Below are 23565 nucleotides of genomic sequence, written 5' to 3'. Positions count from 1 at the left end.
CATGAGGACACCAGGATCCTGTGAGTGACCCACAGAAGGTTAGAGGGGCCAGCGATGTGGGCGGTGGGCAGAGCTGTGGTCAGGGGTGCAGCCAGCTTCCTCTGGGGTGACACTGGGCTCCACTGGCCTTGGCCCCCCGGGACACAAATGCCCAGTTCAGCAACTAGGATAAGGATCTCGGGTTTCTGGTCACCTAAAACTTGACTGTGTATAAGAATGGCATGATGGGTGGGCAGGAGGTGGGGGCCTATTCAAAATGCCACATTTGGGGCACCTGGGTGGCTCAGTTGGTTATGCATCCGACTTCAGCTCAGGTCATGATCTTCCGGTTCATAAGCTTGAGCCCCACATCGGATTCTGTGCTGACAGCTCAGAGCCTGGAGCCCGCTTCGGATTCTGTGTCTCCCTCTCTCTCTGCCCCTCACCCCCCTTAAAAATAAGTAAACATTAAAGAAAACACACACATACACACAAAACGCCACTTTCCCCCAGGAGATCGAATCAGTCTGTCTCAGGGACAGGAGATCTGCCTTTTGGGGCATTCCCTTGGATATTAGTTCATCCAGAAATAAGCCGACCCAAATAGGAAAGGCATTGCCTGAGAGAAACCGAATGAATGGCTTTACAACGCCTTGGTTTAACGCTGTAGATACACGAATGTCTATCTACGTCAACTAAAGCAGACCATCCTTTTAGGTGGAGCAAAATGCCCAGTCCCCTCACCCTGGGCCCAGTACCAGCTCTTGCCACAGTCAGCAGAGGAGGCCCTGGTCCCCAGACAGCAAAGGTTATGCAATGTAATTAAAGGACACCGTCCTCCGCAGAGTCACTGCTGGGACACTGAGTGACTCAGAGTCACTGCTGGGACACTGATGGGACCCACTGCCGTGGATTCTCGGTGGTCCTCGGGGGGCGAGGGGGCTGGGGCGGGAGGTGGTGCGGAGCCTGCGCCCTCAGACGGCCCCTGCTGGGCCCCATCCCCAGCGCTTACCTTTCCCACGTAGGACAGGCCAGGCTTGAACTGCTTCCTGGTGTCTCTGGAGTAGCGGACGTCCACCAGCTGCCTTTGGACAGGAGTGGAATCATCAAAGGCCACCTGCTGGCTCCCGTCCACACTGACCACCGTGGCCCAGATGCTGACAGTGCCCCGGAAGTGCTCGGGGACATCAGCTGGGATCATGTCCTTCACGCAGATGTCGAAGTCCTGGGAGCCGTGGATCTGGAGGCAGGAAACGCCCGGAACGTGCTCACTCGGGGTCAGAGTGGTTTCAGTGAATGACTCTCAAAAACACACGTGAAGTCCAAGACTCTCCAGCTGCTTGGAGGGCCAGGGGGGGGTCACTGGATCCCTTGTTGGATATGCCATATGACCCAGGAAGGAGGGGCATCGGTCCCACCAGGCAGAAGAGGAGAAGGCTTCTGTAGTAAGTTGCTCACCCTCCCACAGACAGCAGGACAGGGATTTGAACCAAGTCCCCCCCACTTTGGAGCACTCGCTCCCGCTCCTGGGGCACAGAACGCTCCCATTCACCCCCTACCCCAGGACCCAGCCAGGAGCCGGGCGAATAAGTCTTTCATCCAGGAACAGCTTTGGAGTACATTACTCAGCAAACCAGACAATTAAGGCTAGGGCACCACAGCCTGCAGGGAGGACAGGGTTCAGTGCCGGAGGCCCCTGCAGAGACAGAGGATCCCCAGGATGTGTGTGCACGTACGGGGCGGCACGCTCACAACTGAGCCAGGTTATAAAACTTTACACGCACGGGAGTGTGAAATCATGCAGCCGCCGTGGAAAACAGTCTGGGAGTTTCAAATGGCTAAACATAGCTACCACTGAACCTACAAATGGGTAACAGGTTGGCCAGACCACATAGAAAAATGGCCAATCCATTGCCTATACACCAGCCTTGTAGAAAGTCTGACCCCTAGGAAGAAGCCAAACCCCCATAACAACCAGCCCCACACGGCCAGGACTTGATTAATCACGGGCAGCTTTTCTGATTTTTTTTGCCCCTACTTCCTGTTTTTTTTTTAATTTTTTAAAAAATGTTTATTTCTTTCTGAGAGACACAGAGCATGAGCAGGGGAGAGGCAGAGAGAGAGGGAGACACGGAATCGGAAGCAGCTCCAGGCTCTGAGCTGTCAGCACAGAGCCCCACGCGGGGCTCGAACCCACGAACCGTGAGATCATGACCTGAGCTAAAGTGGGACGCTTAACCGGCTGAGCCACCCAGCCGGCTGCCCCTACTTCTTTGAACGAATTGAGAAAGCCACACATGCACCCCTAACCAATCTCACCGGATGCTCCCCTTCTAGTTAGGTGGTGACAGCTTCCCCCAAACACCCACAGCCTCCAACGGGGGCACACGCGAAACCCTCCCTGTTTCTCACGACCAAGCTTCAAGTCTGCCAAACGCAGGTGATGGCGGCTGACTCCCTTGCTACAGCAAGTTCCGAATCAACAGACTCTGCACGTTCTTACTCAGGTGGCTTCTTTATTTAATTCCGTACCACACGACCTAGGGACGCCACATCCAAGAGAAATGAACACGGCCAGCCCCACAAAAACCTGGACGCGAGCGTTCAGAGCAGCAGCAGCAGTAATAGCCAAAAAGTGGAAAACAATTCAGATGGCCATCGCCGGGCAAACGGATAAACAAAATGTGGTCCCTCTGCATGATGGAATATTACTCAGCCACAGAAAGGAATGAAGCCCTGATACGCGCTACACTGTAGATGCACCTTGAAAACATCGTGCTGGGGGGTAAGAAGCCAGACGCCGAGACCATATAGTGTGTGATTCCATGTGTACGGAACGTCCAAAATGAGCAAATCCATACAGACAGAAAGCAGATCTGTGGTTGCCCAGGGCTGGGGGTGGAAAGAGATTAATCACAAAAGGGCATGAGGAATTTGGGGAGGATGGTGATTATCCTAAAACTGGGCTGAGGCAACTGTTGCACACTCTGAATATGCCCCCAACCCCCAAATCCTACATTCTACATGAATATTTGAATCGTATGGTATGTGAATTGTATCTCAATGAAACTATTTTGCGGGGGGGGGGGGGCGCCTGGGTGGCTCAGTTAAACGTCTGACTCTTGGTTTCGGCTCAGGTCATGATCTCACGGTTTGTGGCTTCGAGCCCCACATCAGGCTCCGTGCTGACAACACGGAGCCTGCTTGGGATTCTCTCTCTCCCTCTCTCTCTCTGCCCTCCTCCCACTCTCTCTCTCTCTCTCTCAAAAATGAATAAGTAAACTTAAAAAAAAAAAAATAAGGGATGCCTGGGTGGCTCAGTCGGTTAAGCGTCCGACTTCAGCTCAGGTCATGATCTCAGTTCGTGGGTTCGAGCCCCGCGTCGGGCTCTGTACTGGTGGTGCAGAACCTGCTTGGGACTCTCTAGTCCTCTCTCTCTCTCCGCCCCTTCCCCACTGGTGCCTTCTCTCTCTCAATAAATAAATAAACTTAAAAAAAAAAGAAAGTAAAATAAAATGAACCATCACACAGCTGAAGCCTTCCCTGCAGGAAGGGATCCATTGGCTAAGCAGCCCTGGGGCCCCTGCTCCTTACCTTCGTGGTTCTGAGGACGGGGCGCCCCACCTCCTGGCTGTAGTACCCCACGCCATTTACAGTCATATTGATCGTCAAGGTCCCCGAGACAGGTTTCCCAAAGGTATACCTGGAACAAAAGGATAAAGGGAGTTAATTTCACACAGAGCAGCAGGAGAGGGTCGGTCTCAGGAAGACCAAGCCCTCCGTGTCGTGGCCACTGGTATGGCAGCTGATACAGGGCTCCTTCGCCCTCCTACATTCTCTGCTTACAGCCCTTTCCACAACCCAGAGCCAGGAGAGATAATGTCAGGGGCCTACAGTCCTCTGCCCTAAGACTTATGTTTGATGGAAAAAGAGACCAAGGGTCAGAGAGGAACTCTGAACCCAGAGCAGGAGGGTATGTGAGACGACCACAGGGCCTGGCCAACTTGTTGGGGCAGGACAGTACAGAGGAGCAAACAGCCATGGGCACCAGGGAAGCCTGGGTCTCAGAGCCCTGGTGAGTGCAGTTCTGAACCAGGGCTCTGACTTCTCTGAGTCTTGGTTTCCTCACCCAGAGAACGGGAATAAACCTATCCTCTCAGAGATGCTGGTAAAACTTACACATATCTTTGTCATGCCCTATGCAGAGGGGACACCTGCTTACAGGGGCACAGGAGCAAGAGGGACGATCACAGCGAATAACAAAAATAATGCCAGGCATTTTGATAGTATTTTCTAGACTATTAAAAAAATGTGTGTGTCTCCAACACATCCCTGGACTGTATTTTTTTTTAAATTGTATTTAAGGAGAGTTGACAACATCCTTGGGTTTTAAACACACCCAGCTGGGGAACCTGGCGGGCTCCGTCAGTAAAGCGTGTGACTCTTGATCTCAGGGTGGTGAGTTCGAGCCCCACGTTTGGGGTAGAGATTACTTTACACACACACGCGCGCGCACACACACACACACACACACACACACACACACAGCTGGAGGAGAGGAGGGCAGGAGGACTGCCTTGGCCACAACCTCTGGCAGGTGGCAGAGCTCAGCGGGAACACAAGGCTGGGTGGGCTCTCCCTCAGAGCCCCCAAAAGGGACAGTGTCCCTGGACACCCTCTGGTTGACGCCCACTTTGGATCTGGTCATCAACCTGGTCATTAGACAGGCAACCCCTTCAAGAAATCCCTTGTGGGTCAGCCCACTCGCTGTGGGTGCTGTCTGCAAGGAAGAGGGAGTCCCTGGAAGGGGTCCCTGGGGGGAGACCCCCAGGAGGAGGGGGAGGATACCTGAGGGAGGAGGGGCATGCCTGTAGGGGATGTCCCGGGGAGGGGCATGTCATGGGGGCGTGTCCCAGGGAGGGGCCTGTGGTGGGGGCGTGTCCCGGGGCCATGGCCATGAGGCGTGTCCTGGGCGTGTTTCCCCGCCCCCCAGGGGGAGGGGCTTACCCATGCTGACCACCTCTTCCTCACCTGGCCCTCACGGTGCCCTTCTCGCATGTGTCCAGGTCCCGGATATACTGGGGCGGGTCAATAAGGAGCTCAAATTTCGGCAACACTGGAAGGAGAGAGCAGAGAGGAGGGAAGGGCGGCTTCCACCGCTGGGGTGGCCTCAGAAAGTACTGGAGGTGTTGGGAGGCGTAACAGCGAAGCCGCAGCCCCAGCCACGGAGCAGCCAACTCCACAGAAATCCACACCACCCTTCGCTGAATAAGGGCAGCATTCTGGGGATTTTGCTGACCCACCTCTATTTCCTATTTTCGGACAGACCCACACCCCTTTGTTCTCAGGAGGTCCACATCTCATCACTTTTAGGCCACATGCTCTGAATGCAGCCCAGCCCAGAAGCGCCCAAGTGGCCAGGTCCTAGACCAACTAGGGGTGGCTGGAGAGTGCTTGCAGCTGGAGGGGTTCTCTGCTTCACGACTCAGCCTTGGGAGCATCCAGCCATCTGGTCACCCTATGCAGCTTGGGGAGCAAGGGAGCAGCACAGAGGAAACATAAAGACCCTGGTCCTTCGAGCTTGTTACACAAGGCGAGAAATGCCTTTCCTCGGGAAAACAATAAAAGAACCAAAAGAAATGGACTTAAAAGGGAAGGAAATTTGAGGCGCCTGGGTGGTTCAGTTGGTTGAGCATCCATCCGACTCTTGACTTCGGCTCAGGTCATGATCCCAGGGTTGTGGGATCGAGCCTTGCGTCAGGGGCTGCACCGAGGTGGAGCCTGCGTAAGATTCTCTGTCGGCCTCTGCCCTTCTCCCCCACTTGTATACGTGTTCTCTCTCTCTCTCTCTCAAAATGAAAATTTTAAATTTAAATTTAAGAAAAGGAAGGGAATTCTGCTACAGTATGGATGAATCTGGAGGCCATTATGCTGAGTGAAATAAGCCAGACACAAAAGGATAATACCGTATGATCCCGCTCACATGAAGTACCTAGACGAGTCAGACCCAGAGAAACAACCAGTAGGATGGAGGGTGCCAGGGGCTGGGGGAGGGGACATGGGGTCAGCGTTTAATGGGGACCAAGTTTCAGTCTGGAAGGATGAGAAAGATCTGGAAATGGATGCTGGTGATGGCTGTCCAACAACATGAATATCCTTAACACAACAGAAGTATACACTTACGAGTAGTTAAGACGGCCAATTTTGTCACGTATGGTTCATGACAATCCTTTAAAGAAGGAAATGACAAAGTGCCCAGCTGTCTGCACTGATCCCCCAGTGAACAGGGCTCCTGCCACTCACCCCCATCACCGATGTCACCACTGAGTCTGTGGTTTCTCCCAGATGTGAAATCCCAAGATCCCAACATTCTCTGGCTTACCATACTTCTGAACTTCGAAGGACTTGTTGTACACGTGGCCTTGCATTTCGACAAAAATGAACCATTCTCCCAGCACCGGCTGGTCGGACAGGGGGAAGGTCATGTTGGCGACGCCTGTGTGAAGAGAGACCACCCGTCATCCTGGGGCGAGTGCACGTGCAGGGTGCCAGCTGGGCGCAGCGAGGACGGAACAGAGGCACCCCGGGGACCTGCACCCCCCACCCTGCCCAGAGCCAAACCTCGGGGAAACCAGAGACGAGGCCAAGGCCTGGGCTGGCGGGGGTCTGTGCCCAACAAGCTCCCCCGCAGGTCACCCTTCCGCTTCCTGGGGGAGCCCTGTGGCCAAGACGCCATGCGGACAGGGAGGTGACAGGCCATGGAGACAGGCCACCACGCTCAGCCACTCTGCTTCCCGCCTGAGCCAACTCCCAGCCTCGGCACTGCTGACATTTGGGGCTGGGTCACAGTCCACGGTTGGGGACATCGCAGGACACTGAGTGGCGTCTCTGGCCTCCACCCACGCGATGCCAGTAGCTCCTCCCCCCACGTCACGGCGACCCCCAAGTAGCCCCCACGGAATGCTACATCCCCTGGGGGCAGAACCCACCCCCTGCCCACCAGTCTGCTACCCCAACTGAATACAGATTCTCAACAGGCTTCAAGACCGGGCACTGCTCTCCCTGCAAATAGGCAGCCGGAAATGCCAGCGGCCTCCGGGACGGGGGCAGCCTTTGCCCTGGGTCTGCTCCTTGGAACCCCGGCTGGCGCGGATACTGGGAGGAGAGTCAGGGCGGCATTTTGCACGCGCCCCGCCGCGGGGGAGTCTGAAGGGGTGCGTAGACTCCAAACCGCTGGGGGATCTTTCCCTCCTGAGTGTGACGCGCTCTGCCTGTCCCCAACAGTGACACCGTGCTGGCAGTTCTCACTGGGACTCCCGCGAAAACCCAGATTCCAACAGCACCCTCTGCTTCTCTCCGCCACTCTGGAACTGGAAAACACGACGGCAAAAGGTCCCTTTCCTCACGTATTCTGAGCCTTTGATGGTCAGAGGACACTTAGGGTACATGTCACCAGCGCGCATTTTTTCTATGGGGCCTCAGCCAGGAGCAAAATCACACCGGTTGAGCACCTCTGGTCTACATATATCACAAGGGGGTTAAAAAATCCTTTTTAATGTTTATTTATTCTTGAGAGAGAGAGAGAGACAGGGAGCCTAGGTGGGGGAGGGACACAGAGAGAGAGGGAGACACAGAAGCAGAAGCAGGCTCCAGGATCCGAGCCGTCGGCACAGAGCCCGACGCAGGGCTCGAACTCACAAGCCGTGAGATCACAAGCTGAGCTGAAGTCTGATGCTTGTCCGACTGAGCCACCCAGGCGCCCTGCAAGGGGTGTTTTAAACGGGAGGCTAGTGGTTCCCTTCCTCTGTGTTCTTCAGATCAACTCCACACACCTCCCCGCAATCCAAGACGCCCCCGATCTCACTGTTGCTTTCTGCTGTCAGCACTCCTGACTCCCGGGGCCTCCCTCCTGTTCCCAGCCTCACTCTCCCTGACATCCACTGGCCTCTGTCTGGAACATGTTCCCTGTCCCCCCACTTTTCCTGGCTAACTTCTGCTCCTTCTTCACTTCATTGCTGGAAAGGCTCTTCCTCCCGGCAGCCTTCCAGGATTGTCTCTGCTGCCCCAGGCTGGGCGACAACCCCATTCTGCTCTCTCTCGGTTTGTATTTCTCCTTCCTAGCACTCATCATGGCGGATGTCATCGCCTATTATCGCTTAGTCGATGTCTGCTTCCCCCGCTGGCCTGGAAGTTCACCCTTTGTCAGCGGCAACGTCAGTGCCCCACTGACAGGAAAAGAGAGTCGTCCTGCCCTTGGCTCCGCCGCAGCCCGTGCAGCCCCAGACTCCGAACTCAAGGAAGCCCTGTCCCTGCTCGTCAGCCTTCCCCAAGCCTTCTAGAGATGCTGCACTCTTACATCCGGCTCGCAGAGGCAGTCGGGGGTCCAGGAGCCCCCGAGGGGATGATGACACAAAACACCTGCGCTGGGAGGAAGATGTGGAGGGGGGGTTGGCGCCCACAAACAAGACCGTGATAGTCCCGAAAGGCCTCAAGTTATGTGCAGGAGCCCCAGCCGGATGCCGGGACCAGAGAAGCATGGGTGGGGGTGCCACGCTGCAGGGAAGGGCTGGTGGGGTCCCAGGCAGAGCACATTCTATCTTCCTGGAAGATCTGTTGCACCTGCCGCCCAAAGGTGCAGCCCCCAAGCCGCAGAAGGAAGAAGGGGAGGGGACGGGAAGAGGTTTACCGCAGCAGAGTGGCTCCAAGTGTCTCCACTCCATCATCCTCGAGCCCCTGGGGTCCTGAGGGGGACAAGCGTGCACAGTGAACTCAGGGCGCCCGGCTTGTGTCCGATGCACGTGAGCACCCCCGAGCCCTCTCTCTCTCTCGGGTGGGACAAGCACGGAGGACAGGCCCCCAGATTAGCCATTTACACGGGAGCAAATGAACCCTCAAGGCACTGAAGGGACTTGTGTGCGAACACGGGGACAAAGGGGCCAGATCTGCTCCTCGTTTAAGGAGCTGTGTGCAAATCTACAGACAGACACACACTTGGCTTGTCCCAGGGCAGATCCGGGGCCCGGGATAGACCCGGCCCCCGGCTTGGGAGGTGCTGGGACAGGCAGGATCTACCTCGACAGCAGACAGTCGGGGAAGACAGACCAGGTCTGCAGAGAGCAGGTTAATCGGCCCCAAGTCAGAGCTACACTCACCAGAATGTAGGCTTCCAGCTGCAACACAGACAGACAGACAGGCAGTGAGCAAACCCCCCTATAAAGCCCCCACCCTCTGAGCACGCTGCCACATGCCCACCAGTGCTCTGGCCTCCCCGTGTCCCACGGACCTCCCCCTGGCTCCCCAGGGGACTCGGAGCCACAGGGAAAAATGAGAACGGAGGTAGAAACCGGAAGGAATTGGGAAGAAAGACCCGTTGCTGGTGGTGCCCCTGGCCAGGTGGTCCCGGTTGGAGGGGGGGCAGGGGGGTGTTCCAGGCACATGGTTTTATTGGTGTTTTTTGGTTTTGGGGGGTTTTTTGTTAAGTTTATCCAGGCACATGGTTTTAGATGCTGCTCTCACCTTCCTGCTGACAGGCCTCAGGTTTGGGGTGACAGTGAAGATGCTTATAAGCACTGGAAGAAAAGGAGACAGTCATGCGGCAGCTCAGGCCATGGCCGGCCCTCCCCCCAAGCCTGCACGAGCCGCCCACCTCGGTGCTGGGGCTTGTACACTGGCTTGTCCGTCTGGATGAACACAGAGACGCCCCGGCCGTCCACAGTCACGGAGGTCTGGTTGTGGAAGAGGGGGCCCTCCTCTGCCCTCCGGCCGCGGCCCCACACCTGCAGGAGGGCCTGGCCCTGGAGGCCCGTGGGCACCTGCAGGCAGAGCACAGAACTTGGCGAACGACACGGCATTTCTCAACCTCGGCGCTGCTGACCCTGAAGGACTGGATCGTTCGTTGCAGCGGGGGCCATCCTGTCACTGCAGGGTGTTGAGGAGCATCCCTGGCCTCCGCCCACTGAATGCCAGCAGGACCCTCACCCCCCGAGTCATGACAGCCAGAAATGTCTCCGGCCACTGCCAGTGGAGCCAGAATCTCCCCCCACACAAGTTGAGAATCACTCAGCAGGAGCCAGTCTAAGAGCTGAGGAGCCCAAGACCTTTTTTGGGCGTCTCTAGTCTGCAGATCCCCTGGTCCCCTGTCCTAGAATGATACAGCCTTTCGTGGTCTCTTCTACAAATCCACAGCACCAATCCTGTGAAGAGTGCCTTCTGACGTGCAGTGGCCAGGGACAGTGTGTACTCTTAACCCCTGTCCAGGGCAGCCCTGCTTTCTGATTCACAAGAAAGCCGACCTGTAGTTCAAGAGGACTTATCAAGGGTTTCCCAACTATCGACATCTGGGGCTGACTCTTTCTTGGTCGTGAAGGCGGTCCTGGGCACTTGGGGGGTTCGGAGGTCCCACTAGGTGCCCTCCCCAATTGTGACAAGCAAAAAGGTCTCCATTCTCTGTCTCAAATATAAATAAACATTAAAAACAAAATTTAAAAAAAAGGGGGGGGGGCGCCTGGGTGGCTCAGTCGGTTAAGCATCCGACTTGGGCTCAGGTCATGATCTCATGGTTTGTGGGTTCGAGCCCCGCGTCGGGCTCTGTGCTGGCAGCTCGGAGCCTGAAGCCTGCTTCGGATTCTGTCTCTCCCTCTCTCTCTGCCCCTACCCGCTTGTGCTCTGTCCCTCTCTCTCTGTCTCTCAAAAATAAATAAACATTAAAAAAAATTTTGAATGCTAATAGATCTTTGTGCACAAAGATGCTCGCAACTTTCAGATTACATTACCAAAACCCTGAAAACAACCTTTTAAAAATATCTAACCATGTACAAGGTGGAGAGGGTTAGTATATTAGTACATAAAAAAAGATCCAGTAGGATGCTGTTTACAATAAAGGGCAAATTACAATTATAGAGACTTGAACACATGGACGTATGTTTATGCAGTGTGTTAAGAGAAAAGAGCAGGAAACGACAGGGTGTCTATCTACCCTTTAATTGCAACGATGAAAGAAATACCTTTTTGTTTTAAGTTTATTTATTTGCTTTGAGAAAGAGAGCGAGCGTGAGCAGGGGAGGGGCAGAGAGAGAGAGGGAGACAGAGAAAATGAAGAGTCCGACGCTTGGCGCGCCTGGTGGCTCAGTTGGTTGAGCATCCGACTTCAGCTCAGGTCATGATCTTTCTGTTCATGAGTTTGAGCCCCACATCGAGCTGACTGCTGTCAGTGCAGAGCCCGCTTCAGATCCTCTGTCCCCCTCTCTCTGCCCCTCCCCACCTAGCATGCACGCATTCACGTGTACTCTCTCTCTCAAGAATAAACATTAAAAAAAAAAAAAAGAGACTCAACCAACTGAGCCACCCAGGCATCCCTAGAAATGTCTTTATGTGGATGAAGATTTATGGGAAACACAAAAGGGGATGGGATTACAGGTGAGTTTTCTCCTTTTCTCAATTTTTTCTTCATTTTTCTCACCACACATGCAACTTCTCTCGCTCCATTTCAAATCAACTATTTCCAAGGTAGGATTTATGATTTTAAAAATTCATAGCTTACCTTGAGTTTGATTGTTCCTTTATCTACAAAAATAAAAATTAAATGACAACAGTTAAATTGGGAGCTGTGTTTTCCTGCCTCCCTGAGCTGCAGCCTTACAACTAGGAGCCTTCTCTACCCAGAGGGATTTTCTGTAGACAAACACACACACTGGGTCATGCTGGTCTGGCCTGGGCTGGGATTGGGAAAAATGAGATGTTTCCTCCTAGGTGGTGAAAGCTGAAGGCTAGAGGGGATGGACAAGGCTGAGTTATTCAGGGGAAAGTTGGCCAGCCTGTATTCAATTCACTTCACCCTTGGCCCCTACCCAAGGTAAGCTTGAAGAGAGCAAAGGGAAAACTCCAGGGGAGTGGAACAAGGAGAAGGGTGGAGAGAAAGAAGAGGAGACTGAGGTCCCCAGTGGACCTCACTCCAGTAGATCTATTTTCCCATCACTTCTCTCTTTACCCAAACAGAATCATTTACCATTCTGACTCTCTGGGCTTTCTAGCCTCTAAGACTTGATTTAGCATCTACTGTTTTTGCCTCCCAAAACTCATTCCCCATTTTCCACTAGCAGAACCCTGATTTCCTTGGGGGCGCCACCTCCCCAGCTCCCAATTCATGAGGCTTGGTGGGGCTCTGCCCATCTCTCTCGGGGCTAGGTGCAAATCTACATAGGTCTTCCCTCAGCCACAGTGATTGGTTCAGAGTTGAACACATGACCCAAAATGGGCCAATCAGCATTGCCTCCCCAGTCCAAGGGGTTGGGTCAGGATTGAGCACATGACCCAAGATAGAACAATCAGGGGGAATGATGGGACATTTCTCAGAGGTCTTGAGAACCGCTTACTCTCTCAACTTTGGGGAGACACAGGCCCATCCAGAAGTGGGCCTGGGAGACAGCCAGTGATGCCAGTGGCCTTTTCTAGTTGTGACAGCCCATAAACACTGTTGTTGAAGCCAACCTGATCTGGGTTTGGGGACTGGCCAACAGGACTGCTGTGCTCCCACCTGCCCGAGCCCTCTCCCGGTTTCCACTCCAGGTCAGCCTCTCCCTCGTCTCCCTGGGGGACAGGTACTGCCTTGCGGGCCTGAGAGCCCGGACATCGCCTCTGCATCTCCTGTGGCCAAATCACACTCTGCGTGAAGAACGAATTGTCTGTCCTGCTGGACAGGTCCCTGCTCTCACCAGCTCTGTCCAGGAGGCCAGCATTGATGTTATCTGAGGTTCACCAAGGGCAGCAGGGGAGAGGCTGGCTGGGGGCCTGAGCTCAACTCAGTTATAGTCTGGCTGTAAGCCCAGGTCTGGGCCTAACACCACAGTGGTGCTAGAAGCTCAACAAAAGGTCTGAAATGGTCCTGCGATTCCCTCTGGGTCCAGGCCCCACCTCTAGCCAAAGCTGACACAGAAGGGTTCCCGACTCCATCCGGATCGGCACCCACAGAACCTGGGCTGCCGAGGAACAACGGACTCTGATGGAAAATGGGGAAAAGGCAACCCGCTCTCCCTCCCCTGCTGGGAGGTGGGGTGGGAGAGAAGCAAAGCAGTGCCCGCATGGCCTGAGCCCTGGCCAGGCAGTAAAGGCCACTTTGCAAAGAGAGACAAAGGAAGCACCCCAGGGACCTACCCAGGATGGCTCCCTGGCTCCATGCCACCGCCTCGCCCTGGGCCACCAGCTGAGCCTGGACCATGACATCCCTTGGGGAGTTAAAGATGGTCACACTGATGACTTCCTCCACTCCCGAGCGGAAGACAGAGGGTGCAGCAATCAAATAGCCCCTGTAGGAGAGGAGAACCTGAGTGAAACTGACCCACTTCCGGCCTCCTTGCCACTCTGGCTGCGTCAGGGTGCTCCCTGGGTGGTCTTCTACCTATGCCTGCCCACACCACGATGACACTGTCATTTTATGTTATCGGTGTCCCCCACCAACCTGTGAGCTCCTGGAGACCAGGGGCTGGCTTATTCATCTCTGAAGCCCCCGGATTAGGTAAGAATCTGGCCTCTCTGTATCTACCCAGCGCCACGCCCCTCCTTCAGTGTCTGCATTCTGGCCTCGGGCCTTTTTAGTCAGCTCATTCTGCCCCAGGACCTTTGCTCCTGCCGCACCAACACGGCGAAATACTCCCCGAGGAACTGACAGGATCCCACTTCATCCTCACAGCCGCCCTGGGAGATGTGCTCAAACCATCCATTTACAGAGTCAGAAATTAAGCCCTGGAGAAAGCCAAGTCATGTGCCCAACCGAGGCAGCCAGACTCCAGCGCCCAGTGGCAAGAAGCAAGGAGCTTCCTGCAGCATTTCAAGAACAAAACCCTGAAAATCAACTAAATGGCCTGAAACAGGAAATGCTCTGTGAACAGTGGAACCAAAACGGCCCTCTCTTTCTGAAAATCCTCAGCTTAACTAACCGTGAAGATACTCCTGGAGAATAAGTAGCATCATCTCACTTTCCAGATGGGAAAGCAGTCGCTCCAAAAGGAGAAGGAACATGCAGCAGATCGCATTCAGACAGCGGAGAGCCTTGGGACGCCCTTAGGGCACCCGACCTGAGGTACAGATCCTCCTCACCTGAGTTCCTGCCTCTGTTATTCTAGAACCTTCCATGGATAATCAAGAAGTCTTACTCACCTAACCATGAAAACTGCTCACGATGCAACAGTAAACACCAAGAGCCTAGACAGCAAAGGCAGAAACCCAACGGTGCAGAACTACAGGCACCAGAAGGAAACAGGCAAAAGGCAAAACACAAGGCCAGGCAATGAGATTAGGAGAGATTTTCGTTTCTCAAAATCCTCTCTGGGACAACCCCACGTTCACACGACAAAGACACGAATTTAGACCCTTACCGAACATCATACACTCAGGTGAACTCAAACCGGGTCAGAGATCTAAAGGTAAAACTCTAAAAGCACCAGAAGGAAACATAGGAGAAAGGCTTTGGTGCGCTCGGGTTAGGCAGACGTTTTGTGACTACGACACTAAAAGCTCAATCCGTGGAAAAAATTGTGGACGAAGCGGACTTCGTTAAAACTTCATGACAAATCGAGCATTTCAAAAGACGCGGTGGGCTCCTGTTGAGTACCGTCTGGCCACAGCACCGATCCTGGGAGCCCACCGCGCTCCGTCCAGCTTGAACGGTGGCCAGAGTTCACGAATCCTGGGTTCCTACATGCACTATCCTACTTCAGGACTGTTCGGGGCCCACAAGGACCTCGGGACATACCACGTACAAACCACGTACCGTGTAACTCCAGCACTGATGGGAATCTGCAGAGACCCCAGTTTGGTAGGTACACAGCCCAGATCCAGCGATGACTGGAACCGGTAAAGACCCCGAGCTCCCCTGTGCGGCGTCTCCTCTCAGCAGTTCACATAGTGGGCGGTGACCCTGGGTACATAACTATGCTTCCTGGAGTGCATCGTCGCGCTAGGTACGCGCTGTGTATTATCTAATTCCACCACGGACCCAGGCATGCAATGACTCTGGCTTCCCATGTGTCCTGTGGTGCGGCAGCATGGGAACCCCATCTCTTTTAGGAATACTCTTGGGGCGCCTGGGGTGGCTCAGCCGGTCAAGCATCCAACTTCGGCTCGGATCACGATCTGGCAGTTCGTGAGTTCAAGCCCCCTGCGTCGGGCTCCTGGCTGATAGTGCGGAGCCTGCTTGGGATTCTCTCTCTCTCCTTCTCTCTCTGTCCTCCCCCCACTTGCGCTCCCCCCCCCCCTCTCTCTCTCAAAATAAATAAATAAACTTAAAAAAATAAAATAAAAGGAATACTCTTTCCATCTCCCAGCTCCCAGCTGACCTCTAGGGCCTCCCACATAGCCATGCAGAGTATGGACGAGCATCTGGGGAATATACAACCCCCGTGTTCATTTTCCTCGGTCACCTCGTAAAGCCTTTGTCCAGAGCTGAGGTAGATTTTTCACCCGGAGACCCCAGAGAGCCCGAAGAAACCACATGAACTCTCCCTGAGGTTCAGGAGTTGCAGCTGTTGGGATGCTTGCTACCCAAGCACTGCTGACCTGATGCATGCCCTGGGCATGTGGACCGACAACTGGCTTCTCATCCTTTGGTCTCAGAAGGTCCCAGCCTGGGAAAGGCAGTGTATGGTAAACAGCAGACAGCACTGGTCTTACTACAGGGTGCAAACCCACGTTGCTTTCTGGGGTCAGGGATCCCTCATGCAAAAATCACATAGATCTCAGAAGCGGGTATCCAGGGCTGTTCCCAAAACAGGATCCCACAGCTCTGGCCTAGAGGCCGACGAATCTAGAACCCTGGGTCAGTAATTCTGCAAGTTCATTTCCTAGCCCGTGTCCCCAGCACGGGGACTACATTTCCCTCGACAGAAGGTAATATCCCAGGATGACTTTAGTCAGAGGCCCACACTCCTGACAACTGCTTGAAACTCTGCAACTCGGAGACTCTGAACTTGGCCCTTAGAAGGCAGGGTCTCTAATTTCGGGCCAGGTCAAGCTTTGTGGTGGTGGAGGACCTGGGTGTGGCAAAATGTTGAGCAGCATCCCTGGCCTGCACTCAGTAGATTCCAGAAGCATTGCCTCCCCTAGACGCCAAGCAAAAATGCCCCTGGGATTGCCAAACGACCACCAGGGAAACAACCCCCTCCCCCCCCCCCCACCCCACCCCACCCAACCTGGCTGAAAACCTCTGTGTTTAAGGGATGCCCGCTTTGAAAGATCAGGACAAAAATTTGCTGGATTCCAATTTCACAGGGTCCAGGGGCACCGACACAGTATGGTGTCTTACTTCTCAAACTGTGATCCCAAAGGAGCTGTGGCTGGAAGAGACACCACCCCCCAGCCCCACTATTGGCCTATTTTCTGGACTAAACGAGCACTGCTTGAACAAGCCACCTCATGAAGACCGAGGCCCGCCTAAACGGCTGAACTTGGGCAGCTCCAGGCAGCCCCCCGGAACCCACGGCCTTGCAGGTCTGGAAATACTCCCGAGGACGCCAGCTCATGGGGGATTCTCCTTAGCAGCTAGTTAATTCACCTCCTCACTGTGTCAACTCACCAGAAGCTCTGTAGGCAAACTTCAAGAAAAATGTGGAAGCAAAACAAACACTTCCTCCCCACCACCACGCCCTCCCAAGGAAAACGGAACGGTAGGTCTCTCTCCTATTTCCCAGCCAAGACACGCACCTCTTACCTTCATGCCACGGGCAACTTGAAATCGCCACCCAAGACGACAGCCCCCGTCACGCCAAGGGGGCGAGCTGGGGAGGAGGCGCTGGCCTCGCAGCCCTAGCTCTGGGGACTCCCTGTACTTGGATGTGGCCCCCTCAAGAAGGCTCAGGGGGACCCCTTCCCAGCCCGACCCCTGGAAGTCAAGGGACAAGGTCCCGCCCAGTGCGGAGGCTGTGTAGCCTTGGACAGGGCGCTACACTTCTCTGAGCCAGTCCCCGGGACCCCCCTCCCCGAGAAGACAGCCAGCCTCCTCAGTCGCGCGGGGCAACTCACGGGGCCTGAGGCGCGGCGCACACTCCGTCCCGCGGCGACAGCAGCAGAAGCCGGAGCCACAGCAGCGGGCCGAGCAGGGCGCCCCACATTTTTCGGCTCCGCAGGGGCGCCGCGCCCAGGGAGGGGGCCGGGCCGGGGCTGGGCCAGGGCCGGGGTCCGAGCGCCGCGGTGCCCCCTGCGCCGCCGGGGGCCCTTTGTTCGCAGCCCCCGCGCCGTGCGCACGGCGCCATGCGCCCCGCTCCGCGCCGGGCCAAGCTGGGGCAGCCCCGGACCAGCCCCCTCCCGGGACCCGCCTCGTCCACGGGCCCGCCCCGCCCCCGCCAGGGTCCGCCCCGCCCCTCGCGCCCCCTCCCGGCACCGCCCCGCGCCTTTCCCCGGACTCGGCCCTTCCACCCACTCGCCCCCACCCACTCCTGGACCAGCCCCGCCCTCTGCCCGGACCCCTGTGCGGATCCCCCCCATACTCTGCCCACGCCCTCCCCGCTCCTCGGACCCGACTGACCCCCTATTCCCCCTACACCCCGCCCCCTCCCTGCCCGGCCTCCCGACCCGCCCCCTTTCCGGACCCTGACCCGCCCCCGCTCCCTTCCGGGGACTCACCCTCTCCAAGGACTCTCTCCGGTCTCGCCCCGCCCCTTGCCCAGGCTTGACCCCACCCCGGACTCACCCCCGGCCAGGCCCAACCCAAGCCCACCCCCTTCCTCGGACCCGAGCTGTCCTTTGCCCCCAACTTCCCTTTGCGCGGGTCGTTATCCTCCTGGAACCCGCCTCCTCCCGGGACTGCCCCCCACCCGGCCTCCTCCGCCTCCTCGGCCTCATCCCCAGCCGCCCCCGCATGGCCCCCACCGCGGACTCGCCCCGCCCCTACCACCCCCGAGGCGGCTGCTGCTTCTCCGAGGCGTCTTCACTCCCCAGCCCCGCAGGGCGCCCACGAGGCGTCTTCACTCCCCAGCCCCGCAGGGCGCCCACCCGAGCTTGGGCCGGCGACCTTGTGCAGTGCACGCGGCCTCAGGAGTGGAGCTCTTTGGGGACACAGGCTGGCAAAGGACGAACTTACCAGATGTGCAGCTCCACCCCCCCCCCCCCCCCCCCCCCCCGTCCTCATTTTTACCCTCTCCCCACCCCTGCCGCTCTCCACAAATCCCTACGGCCAAGGCCCTCCCTCTCTGGGCCTGCCTTTCCCCTCTGGCCTACAGCGAAGTTGGGCCGGCACCCCTTACTGGCTGGGGGCAAGGTGCCCGTCCTGCCCCTCAGAGTGTCCCCACCTGAGCAATGGCCTCATTGTCATAGGTGGGGGGGGCACCTCCTCTCTGTGTCGTGTCCAAGTCCTGCTCCCTCCTTCCAGCACCTTCAGCCAGCACCACTGACCCCTCTGGGAGGATTACTCCAGCTCCCAGGGCCCTCTAAAAGTCTAATGCTGACCCCACTTCCCTCCTGCCGCAACCCTTCGGGGCTCCCTGTTCATTGAGACCAAGTCCAAACTCCAGGCTGCCCTGATGGCTCAGCCTCACCCTGGTTCCTCAGATGCCTTGTGCCACGTGCTCAAACTCATCTTCTGACCTTTTCCTTTGGCTGCCCAGCTCCTGCTCCTTCTGGAAACTTCCTTTGCACCCCTCCTGCTCCCAGGCACAGTGGGCCCTCTAGGGTGGCCTCCCCATCAGCCCTCTCTTGGCTTTAGGCCAAGCCCTGGGCGGACAGTGGGGACACGAGGGCAGACAGGGCTTGCATTAGCAGACGTTGGAGGGGGGTCGTGCAGGAGCCTGGCTGAAAGGGGACATCAGCAGGCACAGAGGGGGCCAAGACCAGGAAGAAGAGGTGCAGGCCTCTGATCTCAGTCCACCCCGGGAACCAGGCAGGGCCTTCTAGTATAACCCTCCTAATGTACCATCTGTCCTGCCCAGCTTGCCCAGCCTGCCACACCTCCTCTTGCTGGGCCATAAACCAGGTCCCCCTCTACCGTCAGGAAGCCAGCCTCCTGCCCAGCCCTTTGCTCCCTCCTCCACTGGACTCTGGCCACCCACCACCCACCACCACAACCTGTGACTGAGAAACCTGCTGTCCCCTCTGCCTGGGATGGTCTTCTGGAGTCACAGGCTGGCCCCCCTCCACCTTCAAGGTCTACTGTCCACTCCCTTCTCTGTGTTGTAAGGACTCAGCTTGGACGTGCTGCCCTTACAGGTCCCCAAGGGCCTAACTGTGAGCTCCCTGCTCTCACCAGATATGCCCCCCCGCCCAACAAAAGAGGCTGCTCCCCACCTATTCCCCTGTTAGCCAGACCGGTTACACCCCACCAGTCCCCAACCTAAGGGATCTCATCTCCTTGTCTTTCTAACAAGCCAGGCACATCCTCCCGTGGGAACCGGGGGCACCCCACCCTCCTGTTACTACGAAGTCTGCCTCCAACATCTTCTGGCGGTTCACTCCCCTCCCAAGGGCACCCTCCCACGTGGTCTCCTGTGAGCTGGGTCCTCCCACAACCCGGGGCTGTGAGTAGATGTGACTAAGAAACTACCGTCTGTCTCACCTGACCGGCATTGGGTGTTAAGCGTTCAGTGCAGAGGATCCCTCTTTCGCTAATGGGGTGAATAGGAGATGAACAGACACCACCATGCCCCTCATCACCCAGTTTAACTCTCTCCCTGGGGCCCAACACGGGGTGGGGTGGGGGGCTGTGATCTTATTATCCCAGGAGCATTTTCTTCCCGTCTGTGTCCCCTGGGGTAGTAGAAGCCCCTTTTGCTGCCGGGCACCTGGCCCTTGGCTCAAAGTGGGCGCTCAGTATAAACGTGCTGACATCCTCACTGCCCCCTCCCGCCCCCCCCCGCCCCGCCGAGCTGCAGTAGAACGCTGGAGAAGAACCAGCTGATACGTTTCCAGGAAACGGTGTGAGCCCTTGTTTCACAGAGCCATTGCTAAAAATTCAGTTGTACAGACTTGCAACTAAATTCACGATATTACAATTAAGAGTGGTGAGTACTCGAAGGTTCTCACGTCTTCATTTCACTGCATCTTCCTATGCTCTGTGCTCTTGAGGACATTTCTGGCTCTTGTATCTCGCGGTGAAAAGATTCTATAATAACTACACCTCTCGTCTCACACAGCACATTGAGTGACCACCCACCGGCGGGGGTGGGCGGGGGGGTCCAGTCAATTCCGCTCTGAAGTTTGCTTTGAAAACACGGATTTGTTCCCACGTGGTGAATACGTGAGGGGTGGACTTGAGCATGCTGTGATCCAAGGTGGTGATGCTTATGCGGGATCTTGTCCCGGGGGCAATGCTGGATGAATGCAGAAAACGGCTGACCCAGGTTGCATGGGAATACACAACACCCCCCCACACACACACCCCTCAACATCTACACTCTCCCTCAGCTGTTAGGAGCTACAACCTTCCCACACCCATGTCCACCTGTGAACCTCAGGTCCTTTCCAAAGACCAAGTGCTGTATTTGCTGTAACGTTCCTATCATTCTAAGCCGTTCGACATGTGTACAATTGCCCTACTGTTTTTAGTAGGTACCTATCTATTTTTAATGTGTCACCGACACAGTTGAAAAGCTGTGACCTGTCCCCGTTTCCCCATAAGCGCTGTGGTTGGTGCGAATTTGCAGAGCGTGGTCATTTTTAGGAATGTCACGTCAAGGTGGAACCGGCTAGGTTTGTCCTACCTGGAGACTGTTAAACATCTCTTAGCATGTCAGTGATGAGAGGCATAGTGGGTGGGGTTTGGGCAGACGAGGTAGATGGTCCTCTTGTTGAGAAGTATTTTGGGGGCACCTGGGTGGCCCAGTCAGTTAAGCGGCCAACTCTTGGTGTCAGCTCAGGTCACAATCTCACGGTTCGTGGGACCGAGCCCCACGTCGGTTTTTGCACTGACCGTGTGGCGCCTGCTTGGGATTCTCTCTCTCCTTCTCTCTCTGCCCTTCCTCTGCTCTCTAAATAAATAAGTAAATAAATAAACAAATAAATAAATAAATAAACTTAAAAAAGAGAGAGTTGGTGCCTGGGTAGCTCAGTCAGTTAAGCATCCAGCTTCAGCTCAGGTCACGATCTCACGGTTCATGAGTTCGAGTCCCGCGTCGGGCTCTGTGCTGACAGCTCGGAGCCTGGAGCCTGCTTCGAATTCTGTGTCTCCCCCTCTCTCTGCCCCTCTCCTGCTCATGCTTTGTGTCTCAAAAATAAATAAATGTTAAAAAAAATTTTTTTTTAATTAAAAGAGAGAGAGAGAGAAGCATTTTATTCTTCCATGGGGCCAGCCAGCTCCTAGACCCTCCGAGCAGTCAACAGTCTGAACTTGGCATGGGAAGACAGACGTGCAGACTTATCCCCCTCAGGGTATGGGGCTCCCGCACAGCATGGCAAGGACCCCAAAGCCAGAGCGGGGAACCGTGCACGCCTGTGTGCAGGAACAGCTGTGGGGCACAGCAGTGACATCCCTTGGGGAACCGCTGGCCATACTAAAAAAAGCTGAAACTGCATGTGACCTCTGACCCCGCTGGACAGATGCCAAGGTGATCCTGCCAGGAGCTTTCACAGCAGCTTTGTTGGGGGCAGTGAATAACCAGAAGCAGCCTTCATGCTCGTCCACAGGAAGAGGGACAACCCGATGGAGGAAGGAGGTGCCACAGTCGTTCCCCCGCCCAAAGCAAGGAAGGGAGGACGCAGGGGAAAACAGCAGCCAGGGAGAGGGTGCAGGAAGGCAATTTGGACAAGACCCAAGCACTTGCACTTCCTGCTGCCCGGGAGATAGAAGCAGGCTAGGTGGGGAAGGGATTCCTGGCCCGGAGATGTGAGGACAGGGGTGCTGGCTCCACAGGGGGTCAGAGGTCTCTCCCCACCACCAGTGTGAGCCCACTGCCTGGGTCTGAGGTCCAGAGTAGGCAGTGAGGAAGACTCCTCAGCCAGCCTCACCTGATCTCAGCAAAGAAAATGGGCAGGAGGGCTTCTTGGTTTTTCCCAAACCCCGAGGGTCCAGGGAGCCAACCTCAATATCTTTGTGTGTGTGTGTGTGTGTGTGTGTGTGTGTGTGTGACTGAACTAGGTAAGTGGCTTTATTGCAGAAAGCCAACATTACAATGGACTTAAGAGTTGGCATGGGCAGGGTGGGGGGGCCCTTCTTCTTGCCAAAGGTGGGCACAACATAGAAAAAAATGCAGGTTGTATGTACTGTGTCCCCTGCTTGACTGGGCCCGTCTTCGTTTTCTCCTGTTTGGCCACCTTGGGAGTCCGCCCTCTTACTTTCCCAGCACGGACCAGGGAACCACGGACTTTCCCAACCTCCTTCCAGGGGTCAGAGCCCCGGCTCCACACTGACCCCGGGTGGCCTCATCCTCTAGGGGGCGTACCTGCCAGGAATCCGACTTGATCTTCTGGGGCGATGCCCTCCAGTGAGGCTCCGTGAGCCTTGATGTGGGCAACCGGCTCCCGGATGGCCACCTCGAGGGTGTGTAGCTCCTGGATGCGGACAAAAACCTGCATGTCAGCGACTGAACCACGGCCACCGCAGCCACGACCGCAAAGATGGAGTAGAGAACAAGGAGCAAGGGTGTGCATGTCCTCACTGCCTGCTGTGTGCCCCAACCTCAGCATCTTCTCAAGGACTCCCAGGTGTTTAGAAAAGACGCCCAAGAAGAGCGCGTGGGAGACGCTGCTCAGAAGCAAGGTGCAAAGGCTGCTGGGGCCCTCCTTGGAGCAGCACTTTTACAGATCAGGAAACATCCAGGCTGAGATCTACCCGGTTCTCTCCCTGCTGCCCATGGAGAGAAGTGAGCATTCACCCGCCCCGGCAACAACCAAAATGTCTGGGCGAGGTGGGGGGGCGGGGTGCGTGTGTGCACATGCACACATCACACGTGCGTCCCGGGCCAGGCAGGGGCATGGGAGGAAGAACACTGTATGAGTTTCTGCACGAGTGGCTCCTGTAACAAATCGCCATAAACGGGTGACGTAAACAACAGTATCTTAGACAACCCACAGAATGGGAGAAAATATTTGCAAATCATATATCTGGCAAAGGATTTACATCCAGGATATATAAAGAGCACCAACAGCTCAATGACAACAAAAGGCAAACGACCCAATCAAAAAATGAGCAACGGATCTGAATAGATGTTTCTCCGAAGAAGGCGTACAGATGGCCGACAGGCTCATGAAAAGGGGTTCAACATTACTAAGCCTCAGGGGAACTGCAGATTAAAACCACAATGAGATGCCATTTCACACCTCTTACAACGTTGTTGCAAATTTTTTAAATAGACCACAACGAGTTTTGGGGAGGAGGTGGAAAAGTTGGTGCAGGGCTGGTGGGAATGTGAAATGGTGCAGCCACTATGGAAAACAGTTTGGTGGTCCCTTGAAAGCTAAACGTAGAATTACCATATGACCCAGCAACTCCGTGTTGGGGTATATACACAAAAGACAGATTTTAAGTAAGCATGGGTCTAAATAACAATGTTCTCAGCAGAGAAAAGGCATGAATTAGGTGCAGGGTTGCCAGAGTTAGCAAATAAAAATATATTTAAATTTGAATCTCAGATAAATGACAAAAAAAAAATTGGATGTGTGTATAAGTATATC

At 55.5% G+C, this 23565-nt stretch overlaps 1 protein-coding gene and 1 pseudogene across 7 annotated transcripts in view; both read right to left on the bottom strand.

The window, feature by feature from the left end:
* CPAMD8 (C3 and PZP like alpha-2-macroglobulin domain containing 8) overlaps positions 1–17252 on the bottom strand; it is an 81824-nt gene extending 64572 nt beyond the window's left edge. For 5 of the 7 annotated variants that reach the window (XR_003413687.2, XR_003413689.2, XR_008297207.1 and 2 more), the window contains exons 1-11: positions 16990–17251; positions 13129–13280; positions 11519–11541; positions 9626–9791; positions 9496–9548; positions 9132–9149; positions 8666–8720; positions 6362–6475; positions 5011–5095; positions 3574–3682; positions 992–1219 (exon numbers count right to left, since the gene is read on the bottom strand). Coding sequence is in view for 4 of the 7 variants with exons in the window: in XM_027038263.2 (XP_026894064.1) it covers positions 992–1219; positions 3574–3682; positions 5011–5095; positions 6362–6475; positions 8666–8720; positions 9132–9149; positions 9496–9548; positions 9626–9791; positions 11519–11541; positions 13129–13280; positions 16990–17219 (1233 nt within the window). In the remaining 3 variants the exon portion in view is untranslated. Of the gene's footprint in view, positions 1–991; positions 1220–3573; positions 3683–5010; positions 5096–6361; positions 6476–8665; positions 8721–9131; positions 9150–9495; positions 9549–9625; positions 9792–11518; positions 11542–13128; positions 13281–16989 lie in introns of all 7 variants that reach the window. The other 2 variants (XM_053219687.1, XM_053219688.1) reach the window with 1 other exon arrangement.
* A 1411-nt stretch (positions 17253–18663) lies between these two features.
* LOC113593604 (FAU ubiquitin-like and ribosomal protein S30) lies at positions 18664–22473 on the bottom strand (annotated as a pseudogene).
* Positions 22474–23565: the final 1092 nt, after the last annotated feature.

This window comes from Acinonyx jubatus, chromosome A2, assembly GCF_027475565.1.
Source record: "Acinonyx jubatus isolate Ajub_Pintada_27869175 chromosome A2, VMU_Ajub_asm_v1.0, whole genome shotgun sequence".
NCBI lineage: Eukaryota > Metazoa > Chordata > Mammalia > Carnivora > Felidae > Acinonyx > Acinonyx jubatus.
This window is presented reverse-complemented; position numbering and strand designations above follow the sequence as displayed.